The sequence below is a fragment of the Setaria viridis genome, chromosome 5, assembly GCF_005286985.2.
Source record: "Setaria viridis chromosome 5, Setaria_viridis_v4.0, whole genome shotgun sequence".
In the NCBI taxonomy this organism is placed as follows: domain Eukaryota; kingdom Viridiplantae; phylum Streptophyta; class Magnoliopsida; order Poales; family Poaceae; genus Setaria; species Setaria viridis.
In genome coordinates this window covers 25536315-25547960 of record NC_048267.2, presented here as the reverse complement: position 1 = coordinate 25547960, position 11646 = coordinate 25536315, and the positions used below count along the sequence as shown (strand labels likewise).

Below are 11646 nucleotides of genomic sequence, written 5' to 3'. Positions count from 1 at the left end.
TTGAAAAAGATATTCGTCTCAGGTCACATAGAAAGTGTACATGTTGACAAACTTTGGAAAGCCTTATAACAAAGAATGTTTTTCTAAGATACTCTCTCCGTTCCAAATTGTAGATCGTTTTGACTTTTTAAGATTTATAGATATTATTTATTACATATCTAGATATAGTGTATAATTTAAGCATATACCTGACCCATTATTGCTCACCAGTCACTCAGCAGGTCATCAAAGCACATGCATCTTGTTCCGCCACCACACACTAGAAGTTCTCAATGTTTCAGTCCCATTCAGACGGGTTGTTTCGATCCAATCCGTTGACGGGGTCCTTGGGCTACAAATCCCCTCGCACCCTCTGGTTCTTCGTCACACACTCAGACTCGTTCGTCCCGGTCCAGGGCAGCATATCATGAGGCTCGCTCGCTTCCTCATCTTCTTCCTGGGTGCTGCATTAGCGCCTCTGCTCCTCTTTTCCTGTGCAGGTATAATACCGCATGGGCGCATGGCGCTGCCTCTGTTAATGTTGGCGCGACGAGGTGGCAACTGATGTTTCTGCTTGTTGCACACTGCAGATGCATCCGAGGTGGGCGTGAACTATGGGAGACTGGGGAACGACCTGCTGGACCCTGAGTCGGTGGTGCAGCTGCTCATGGACAACGGCATCACCATGGTCAGGATGTACGACACCAACTCAACGGTTCTCAATGCCATGGCCAACACCGGCATCAAGGTCATGGTGATGATGCCCAACGGCAACATCGCCGACGCGGCCAGGAGCCGGTCTTACGCGCTCGACTGGGTGCGGCAAAACGTGGCAGCGTACTTACCCGACACAGAAATCAATGGCCTGGCCGTGGGGAACGAGGTGTTCGAGCAGGCCAAGAACCTGACATCGAAGCTTCTCCCGGCCATGATCAACGTGCAGGCGGCGCTGGCGAAGCTGGGCCTCGACGACGCCGTGAAGGTGACCACGCCGGTCGCGTTCGACGCGCTCAGGGAGCCGTCGTTCCCGCCGTCCGGGGCCAGGTTCCGGGACGACATCGCGCAGTCAGTGATGAAGCCCATGCTCCAGTTCCTGCAGCAGACCGGCTCCTACCTCACCATCAACCCCTACCCGTTCCTCGCGCTCGCCAAGGAGCCACAGAATATCACCCTCGAATTCGCGCTGGGGAGCTACGAGCCCGGCGTGCCGGACCCGAACAGCGGCCACGTCTACCACAGCTTACTGGACGCGATGAGGGACGCCACGTTCTTTGCCATCGAAAACTTGACGGAACCTCACATGTCTGAATCGATTCTCTCCACAACAAAACTAACCTCTTTCATCCGTGCAGCCCCTGCTCGTCTGCTTAACTAATTTGATTTTCAGGCAGACGATGGCCAGTGGCTCGAATGCAGGTCAGACCGATACAGTATGGACGGAGACTGGGTGGCCATCACGTGGACAAGTCAAACCGGGGAAGAAACCACCACGCGATGCCGAGACGAGTTCGAAGGCCGACACAAGCGAATGCCCGCCGGCGACGGTAGCCAACGCCAAGGCATACAACAACTACGTCATCAACAGAGTGCTGTCCGGCGACACGGGCACCCCGCGCTACCCCTACATCGACATGGACGTGTACATCTTCGCCCTCTTCAACGAGAACGAGAAGGGCGACGGGTCAGATGACGCCGAGCGATACTTCGGCCTATTCTACCCCGACGGGACGAAGGTCTACGACTTCGACTTCCAGGGCACGGATGCAAAATAAACTGTCCTTTCCGTGCTCTTTTGAAGAACGAGGAGTTTCTGTCCACGACTAAACAATTGCGACGTCGGAAAATGAAACTCACACGAATGTAGTCGTTTACATCAACGGTGGATACCGCTGTTAAGCTCTTTTTTTTCGAAAGCAGGCCGCTGTTAAGCTCGAACTGCATGTCAGATGGAACTGTGTTATCTCATGAAACTTTTTCTAATGAAATGTTTACGTTGGAACATCTTTTTCTACTAGGACATACCTTTCCTTGAGAGATCAGAGTGAACTTAATCTACACACCTCTGCGTTCGTTTATGAATTATGACAACCCAGGCCTCAAAAAGGTTTCAGCAAAACATGATTTAAAGAACAGAGAGAAGAAACGCATCCATAGAGAGAGAGTAGGGTGTTTGGTTCTTTAGTCCGGACTAAAATTCCTATCACATCGAATGTTTAGATACTAATTAGGAGTATTAAACATAAATTAATTATAAAATCAATTGCACAGATGGAAACCAATTTGCGAGACGAATCTATTAAACCTAATAAGTCAGTGATTTAACAATGTGATGCTACAGTAAACATGTGCTAATCATGAATTAATGAGGTTTAATAAATTCATCTCGCGACTTAGCCTCCATCTATGTAATTAGTTTATATTTAATATTTTTAATTAGTATCTAAACATTTGATGTGATAGGAATTTTAGTCGGAACTAAATAACCAAATACCTGTCACAGTTCAGATCAGGCATGGATAGAGAGCCTTCAACGGCTGGGACCCGTCGTCTCGTACCAACTCCTTCACGTGAACGGATGCAGCAGTCGTTGGGCTCCACGGCCAGCAACCGGTCAGTCATCGTCACGGGCTACAGTAAGGCCAATAATTGCGAAAAGCCCTTGGCTATAGGCCAAGACATATGATCAAACTAAGGCCGCTCAGGGCTTCGCCTCCTCCTAAATAATGGAGGGGAGCTAGAGGAGCCACTTTTATTTTTGACTTCGGCTTCTCTAGTGCCTCGGATATGGAGCTGTTTTTAACTAAACTTTTGGTAAGATTTCATCGGGGGAGACGTTTGGTAAGATTTCATCTGGAGCCTTAGGAGAAGTTGGAGTTGGCGCCTTGCCAAGGACCCTATCATCTGCCAACTCATGCAACAACTCCTACTTGTCTGTAAGAATTATATTCTAATTTTTATTTTCTTCGACACAACGTGCGAGGATGCGACAAGCATGACTGCAATTCTCTTGCAGGATGTGTGCGATCCGTGTCGGCAAACAAGGCAAGTGGAGAATCTTTTCCATCCATCTCTCCTCCAGGCTCCAGCCACTATGGTGTCATGTCCGGCGTATCGCCGCTATTAGGCTCGCTCTAATTATGTAATGGCATTTAGCATCTTAAGTACTATTTCTCGGATCATGCAGTGACGGAACTGGAGAGAATATTATTACGGGTTCAAGAATTTGGCAATGTACCTTAATTTTTCATTGTACACACAAGCATACACTAGCTAGTTATGACTATAGTAATTATGCAACATCAATACATAAAAGCGAATAGTTTGTAAAAGTGATTAATATATCTTGTTCATTTAAATTTCGCACGCGATCCTTCACGGTATGTCTTAACCTTCATTGCAATATCTTCCTCAATATGAGACAATAAATTAAATCACAAATAGTTTAGGTGATATGGATTAGGAAAATATAGCTTGTTTATATTTATATTGGTCCTAGTTGGAGGAGGAACATTAGAAGTAGTAGGGTGTCGCTCGTGATGCATGCCTGCCTGCCGTCGCTGATATGATGTTGCTCTCCGTTGCAGGCTCGCAGCCATGCCGCCGCGGCCAATGCCTTCCCGCCGTCGATGGCACAATGGCCGTCGCCCGTCGGGCATCAGCTGTCAGCGTGTCGCAGAGCTATAGCTAGTGTCCAGCAGTCCACGAGTAGCGGGCAACTGATGTCTTGGCGGCGTCGGCGCCGTCGCGAGATGTAAATAAAACGTCATGACTCGCGAGCTGCCGGTTGGATTTCGAACGTGAACACATGATCGTTGATGACGTACCTGCAGGGCGAAGCTACGTTAAGTTTGCCTGGTGCACATACGCTTGGGAAACAAAATTTTTCACCACTAGTCACACTCATATTTACCATATACTGCCATATATTTTTTATACTCCTTAAGCGGTGCACTACTGTAATTTTGGAGCTAGCTTCTCCCCTGCGTACCTGAAAGGTGTCTGACCGCCTGTGTGCACACCGTGACTGTCTCTCATTCACGGACGATTACACCGACTTTTGGAAGAAAACGACTACATTGCCTAGTCTCATGGAAGAGTAGAGATGTTCCAACAACCTGACTTTTCTGATAAAGAGTATTAGAAAAGAAAAATTGTTGAGGGGTGACCATAGGGCCCCTGCCGGCCACCCCCAGTTCCACCACTAATCTCTCTGAGTAATGCATTGCCATAATCTCTCTTAAAATCTTATCTATCTATTATTATCTTAATATTTGAAGGTTAAAAGAAGCTACCAAGTTCACTCTCAAGACCAAGAAATTACCACGTCAATTAAAAAAAAGAAAAGATATGCACAGTTGATTTTTATGAATATTAAACGGTCACTACTAGAGAACTGACCTTCCATCCACCCCGTTTTGTCCCGGTTAACATTGGACCCGTGACTAAAGTGGCGTGCCACTGAAGGCCACTGCGTGGGGGGGAGCTTTAGTCCCAGTTGTAAATACCAACCGGGACTAAAGCCCCCAACCAGGACAAAAGACACACCCTTTGTCCCGGTTGGAGTAACTAACCGGGACAAAAAGTTTAGTCCTGGTTTGAAATTCCAACAGGGATAAAAGGGTGTGTCTTTTGTCCTGGTAATTTTAATAGGGAAAAAAGGGTGCGTCTTTTATCCTGGTTGGAGCTTCCAATCGGGATAAAACCATCCATCAACTGGGACAAAAGGGGTTGTATTTTGTCCCTGTTGGAATTTCCAACCGGGACAAAATCTCCTCCCCTATAAAGTTGCCAAGCAGAGAGCTCTTCTTCCTCCTCCAGCTCGAGGCACTCCCCACTCCACCGGCCTCCTCTCCATGGTGACGAAGCAACCCTAGGAGAGGTACTGCCTAATTTTTTTTCTCATTTCTGTGGGGATTTCGCTCGTCCAAATTGTTGTGAAAGTTAGCTACTTCATCCTCCCTTCATTTTTTTGTTATTATGCTTTGTTTTATGCTTTAGAGAGGAAGAAAAATGAGTTTTTTAGAACGAGGGAGAATGTAAAGGTTTTATTTATACATGTTTTTGAGCTATAATTTGATGGATAGCTTGCTTGATTCGTATCAGTTAAAAGAACTTGATCAATATTAGGTATGAGAAAAAATAGAGTAAATGTGCTTTTAATATTTAGTCATTGTAATAAAATTAAGGTAAATAAATTGTAGGTGTAAGAAAATAGAATTTGGTCATTGCTACAAATTTTCATGTCACTGTAATTTAATAATAATTGTATTTCTTTGATCAATAATTTAATTATATCATGTTTAATGCAAGAACTAAATAATATAAACAATAATCCTATACGAAGCTCTATGTTCATTTTCCACGTAATACGATGCAGATGGACCGGCAATGGATGTACCACCTCCGTTCCTCCAATTCCAGTTAACAATGTCTGCACATGGCATAAATGTACTTACACTATTCTCTACACATAACTCAATCTTCTCCGAAGTCTATGGAGAGTCACCTCCGCTCCTCTAGTACTAGAAAATAATGGTAGAACAAAAGAGCTTCAAATCCACAAACTAGAGCTGAATATCACAAAAGAATCTTCAAATAGTATTCCAAACGCCTTTTGGAGCCTAATTCTCGTAATAGAAGTATGCTAGCCCAATATTCTCTTTAGGAAAAAATCTGTTCACTGACCTTGACCTAGTGATTTTTGGTTGGTTTTGGCTTGCCACCATGGGCCATGCTCAGTCGATAGATCTTTTGCCTGGATGGGCTATTGTGTGTGTGCCACCACATTTCTATTATGAGAATGTGGCACTTGCTCCAAAAGATGTTTAGACAATTATTTCAACTTTCGTTTATAATATTCAGCCCAATTATGTGAATTTGAAGATCTTCTGTTGTGTCATTATTTTCTAGTACTGGATATGTGGAGGTGACTTTCGATAGATTTCAAAGAAGATTGAGTTAAGTGGAGAGATGGCTCGGAGGACGAACATTCTGATATGTTGTACTATTATTTTAGGATAATTGACTATGTGAAGTCCACTATCGAGTGTCTGTAATTTTTAGTGCATATGTATCTTTATTGTTTTGTTATAAGTGTAATCTTTTATATGTATCCTTAGTTATAACTATCAATGTTGAATGGTGTAATTTTAATGTGAATTGTTTTTATCTTTATGAAGGTTGATTGGTGTAAATTATGAATATTGTTCAAGTTCTTTATCTAATACGAAGACATATGTCCATTTCTCACGTAATAATTTATTTATCTAATGCTTTTTACGAGGCCTAAATATTATAATCACATTAACTTTATATGTCCATTTCTCACATAATACGATGCAGATGGACCGACCATGGATGTATAACGTGGACAGACGGACCAAGGAGTTTGTTAATATCTTGCATTATTTTCTCGAAGTGGCCAAAGTGAATAAGCTAGAGAACGGGTCCATATGTTGTCCATGCTTCTAATGCAGTAACAAGAAGGACTACTTTTCCTTGAGGACTGTTCACAGCCACTTGTTTAGATATGGTTTCATGCCTAACTATTTGGTTTGGACCAAGCACGGTGAAAGAGGGGTTGTAATGGAAGATGGCAAAGAAGAGGAGGATGAGAACAACATTCTGGACTGGGCTGCAGGTCAAGCTTTTGCAGATACTAAAATGGGCGAGGCTGATAAAGATGAGTTTGTAGAAGACGACCCTACTAATGATCTTGGTCAGGTGTTACAGGATGCACACAGAGATTGCAAAACTAAGAAGGAATCAGAAAAGTTGTAGCGCATGATTAATGATCACAAAAAGTTGTTGTACCCAGATTGAAAGCAGGGCCATAAAAAAATAGGTACCACACTAGAATTTCTGCAATGTAAGGCCAAAAATGACGTGTCCGATAAGGCATTTCAGGGGATATTGAAAATTGTCAAGAACATTTTTCCCGAGAATAATGAATTGCCATCCATAACATAAGAAGCCAAACAGATTCTTTGCCTCTGGGATTGGAGGCTCAGAAGATACACGCATGCTCTAATGACTGTATCCTCTATCGTGGTGTTGAATATGAGAAATTGGATGGTTGTCCTGTGTGCGGAGCGCTGCAGTATAAGATCAGGCGAGATGATCCTGGTGATGTCAAGGGATAGCCTCCCAAGAAGAGAGTTCCTGCGAAGGTGATGTGATATTTTCCTATAATACCACATTTGAAATGTTTGCTCAGAAACAAGGTGAATGCTAAGTTGATGCGATGGCACAAAGAAGAACGTAAGCAAGATGAGATGCTGAGACATCCCGTGAATGGGGCCTAGTGGAGATTAATTGATAAAGAATTCACGGACTTTGAAAGTGATGCAAGGAACATAAGATTTGGTTTAAGTACTGATGGATTCAATCCATTCGGTGAGTTGAGTAGTGGTCATATTACTTGGCCTGTGACCCTATGTATATTCAACCTTCCTCCTTGGTTGTGCATGAAGTGGAAGTTCATTATGGTGCTGGTGCTTATCCAAGGCCCAAAACAACCCGGCAACAACATTGACGTGTACCTAAAACCATTGGTTGATGAACTTTTACTACTCTAGAAGGAAAAAGGTGTACGTGTGTAGGATAAGAATAAACAAGAGAGTTTTGACCTACGAGCATTGTTGTTCGTAACCATCAATGATTGGCTTGCGCTTAGATGACACAAACAATATGTATTTGAAACGTTGTAGCAAGGCCATGTATTTGGGCCATAGTCGATTTCTCCCAGCTAACCACCCATTAAGAAAGAAAGGGATTCATTTCAAAGGGGCACCAGACCATCACAAAAAACCTGCACACCGTAATGGAAATTGTGTCAGTGAGATGATAAAGGATGTAAGGGTAGTCTTTGGAAATGATCTTGGTAGAGAACCTATTCTGAACGACGATAACGGACGTGCACCCATGTGGAAGAAAAAATTAATATTTTGGGATCTACCTTATTGGGAAATACTAGAGGTCTGCAATGCAATATACATGATATACTTGATGAAGAATATTTGTGTGAACATGCTTGGCTTCATGAGTGTTTATGGGAACTCAAAAGATACATTGGAAGCACGACAGGACCTGAAACATATGAAGCAACGAGATGACCTACATCCGGAAAAAAGAGATAATGGACAGCACTACTTACTCCTGCCAATTACACTCTCACAAGGAAGAAAATGATAGCATGTTTGAATGCATGAATAGTATCAAGGTTCCGTATGGGTACTCCTCGAATATAAAGGGAATAATAAATATAAAAGAAAAAAGTTCACAAATCTCAAGACCCATGACTAACACATGTTGATGACCCAGTCGCTTCCGGTTGCACTAAGGGGTATTCTACCAGAGAAGGTCTGATTGGTGCTCGTAAAGCTATGCGCGTTTCTCAATGTGATTTCGCAGAAGGCAATTAATCCAACCAAGCTAGTAAAGTTATAGAATGATGTGGTATAATGTCTTATCAGCTTTAAGTTGGTAATTCCACCATCATTCTTCAATATTATGATGCACCTCCTAGTTCACCTAGTCAAAGAGATTACTATTCTCAATCCAGTATTCCTGCACAATATGTGGCCTTTCGAGAGGTTCAGGTCAGTCCAAAAAAACTATGTTCATAATCGTGCCCGTCCAGAAGGAAATATCGCCAAGGGATATGGAATAGAGGAGGTCATCCAGTTTTGTGTTGACTTTATTGACTCAATTAATTTGATTGGAGTTCCAATATCACGCCATGAGGGGAGGCTGCGGGGAACAGGGACCCTTGGAAGGAAATCAAGTTTGAACAATGATACTAATTTGTTCCACAAAGCACACTTCATTGTTCTGCAACAATCATCCTTTGTGGCTCTGTATATCAAGAAACACAGGCAGATTCTATTTTCCTGATACCCAACGAAATCCAATATATGGATTATTTGTCATCACATGGATTTGGTTGCGTCAACACCTTATAGGTAACTCTGTGATTCATGAACAACTCACTTGGTTAGCCAGGGGACCTTCTAGCACAATTGTGAAATTCTAGGGTTATGAGATAAATGGTTATATATTTTACACGAGAGCCTAAGACTAGAAAAGCATGAACCAGAATAGTGGTGTCCGCATCGATACCATAGACAGCAATAGGAGCAAGGACTCGTATTATGGTTTCATAGAGGAGATATGGGAACTTGAATACGGATTGCTGAACATCACTCAATTCCATTTCCAAGTGGAGCTAACTGGAGGTGGTGTAACGAAAGATCAATATAGAATGACAATAGTGGATCTGACCAAGACTGTGTACAATGATGAACAATTCATCCTTGCCAATAATGTGCATCAGGTTTTCTACATGAAGGACATGTCTAGCAAACCCAAGAAAAATTCAGAAGAGCCATGAGAGCCAAAGCACCACATAGTTCTTCCAAGTAAAAGAAAAATCATCGAGCCAAGGACAAAACAGACCAGTCAAATGATTATGATCAGTTTTATGGCATGCCTCCATTCGCTGTCGAAGTTGACCCAAGCAACATGCTAGCAAAAGAAGAGGCTCCATACTCACACCGCGATCATGACCGAGGAACTTTCGTCAAGAAGATGTTTTTTAACATTACATTGTAATGCACTAAATATGGTTCACCTTTATGTAATGCTCTATGGCCATCAGAACCTTTGAATTATATTGTAATGCTCTATGGTGAATTATATTGTAATGTTATATGATTTCATGTTTATACATTAATTGTACTACTTGATACAATTTTTAATTTAATGTATCTATAATTTCACGTGTGTTTAAATTAGTTGAGGTGAAGATTTATTCGATCAATATAAACAATGTTAACCACATACATCAACTGCATTTTTTGCGCGTTCAAATTATTTATTTGAATAGTTTGTTGATGATAATGATGCATTAAAATAATTATTTTAGAAACTAAAACAACTAGTATAGAATTAATGAGTGATTCAAACTTATTTTAAATATACTTGCTAATTTAATATATTTTTGCATGTTCGAAATATGTAAATTTTTTATTTTTTTCATTACAAAATGAGTGGAAAACATATATAAATTTGTGTGTTTAAATTAGTTGAGGTGAAAATGTATTCGATCAATATAAACAATGTTAACCACGTACATCAATTGAAATTTTTACGCTTTCAAATTATTTGATTGAATACTTTGTTGATGATAGTGATGCATTAAAATAATTATTTTAGAAACTAAAACAACCAGTATAGAATTAATGACTGATTCAAAATAATTTTAAATATACTTGCTAATTTAGTATATTTTTGCATTTTCGAAATATGTAGAGTTCTTATTTTTTCCTTCCCAAAAAGTAGTTGAAAACATTTATAAAATCTATTTGCAAAATAGGCGGCAATTGAAAAATCCCAAAAAGGACCTTTAGTCCCGGTTGCCAATTCCAACCAGGACTATAGCACCCCCCCCTTTCCGGTTGCAATTTGCAACCGGGACTAAGGTTTGTCCCGGGTGGACTTGGCAACTGGGACTAACGCCTTTAGTCCCGGTTGCAAAGTCAACCCAGGACTAAGGGGGGTTAAAAGCGCCCGCTCATCTCTCCTTTCCCTGGTTCCAACACTTAGTCATTTTTTCAAGATCGCGCCATCGTCCCCTAGCCCCGTCCGCCGCCCCGACCCGCCATCCTCCTCGTCGCCCGCCGCTCCGTCGCCTACTGCCCCGGCTACTGTTGCCCGCCGCCTCCATCTCCGTCACCCACCCTCGTCGCCTGTCGCTCCGTCGCCTGCCACCCCGGCTGCCGTTGCCGAACTCCGTCACCTCCGTCGCCTGCCCCAGCCGTGCCGGACTCCATCGCACGCCACTCCGTCGCCCGCCGTCTCGCCGTATCCCGCCCCAACCTCTGTCGCCCGCCGCCCCACCACTGCCGCCAGTACAGGCTGCCGCGACGTGCCCCCCCTCTCCCCGACCGGGGCCCTTGCTGACACAAGCCCGCGGCTTGTTGACGCAAGGGCCCCTTTTTTACTTTTTTTAGTTACAAAATAAGTAGAAATGCTTAGAAAATTTGTAGAAATGATTCGAAAATTAGTAGAAATTTGTAGGAATGCTTAGAAAACCAGTATAATTTAGTATAAATGCTTAGTATAATTTAGTATAAATGCTTAGTATAATTTAGTATTCATTTAGTATAATTTTTAGTACATTAGTATAATCTAGTATAAATTCTTCGAAAATTAGTAGAAATTATTTGAAATTAGTAAAATTTGTACAAATTAGTAGAAATTTATAGAAAATTTGTATAATTTAGTAGAAATTTTGTAGAGGTGTCGTCTATATAATTTAAGAATATTTTTGTGACAATATACAAGTAGAGGTGTTGTATATAATCGCATGATTATTTTTAACGTTAAATTTCTTGTAACTTTTCATGTATGCTTTATTCAAGACATTCATGTAAATTTCATATAGTAAATTTGTTAGAGGTGTTGTATATATAATTTAATGTAAGGTTTCAGTCAGTTCCTTTTTATTTCATGGTTGTTCTATGATTTCATGTATATACCTTAATGTATCTATGATTTCATGTGTGTTTGAAGTAGCTGAGATGGAGTATTTAATGGAGTAGATTATTGCTGGTGGTAGTGGCTCCAACGTGCCAGTAATGTACACCGACGAAGAGGGTAGCCACG

General features: G+C 41.9%; 1 protein-coding gene across 1 annotated transcript; it reads left to right on the top strand.

Moving 5' to 3' along the window:
* Positions 1-253: 253 nt before the first annotated feature.
* Positions 254-1980, top strand: LOC117855578 (glucan endo-1,3-beta-glucosidase). The gene is made up of 3 exons (XM_034737960.2): positions 254-479; positions 570-1281; positions 1367-1980. Exons 1-3 carry the CDS (start codon positions 407-409, stop codon positions 1749-1751), a joined length of 1170 nt encoding a protein of 389 aa, XP_034593851.1. The 5' UTR covers positions 254-406; the 3' UTR covers positions 1752-1980.
* Positions 1981-11646: the final 9666 nt, after the last annotated feature.

Coding starts and splice junctions, on each gene's coding strand:
- LOC117855578 (XM_034737960.2), top strand. CDS start 407: ATGAGGCTCGCTCGCTTCCTCATCTTCTTCCTGGGTGCTGCATTAGCG. Junction 480..569: donor GCTCCTCTTTTCCTGTGCAG/GTATAATACCGC, acceptor TGCACACTGCAG/ATGCATCCGAGGTGGGCGTG. Junction 1,282..1,366: donor AACTTGACGGAACCTCACAT/GTCTGAATCGAT, acceptor TTTGATTTTCAG/GCAGACGATGGCCAGTGGCT.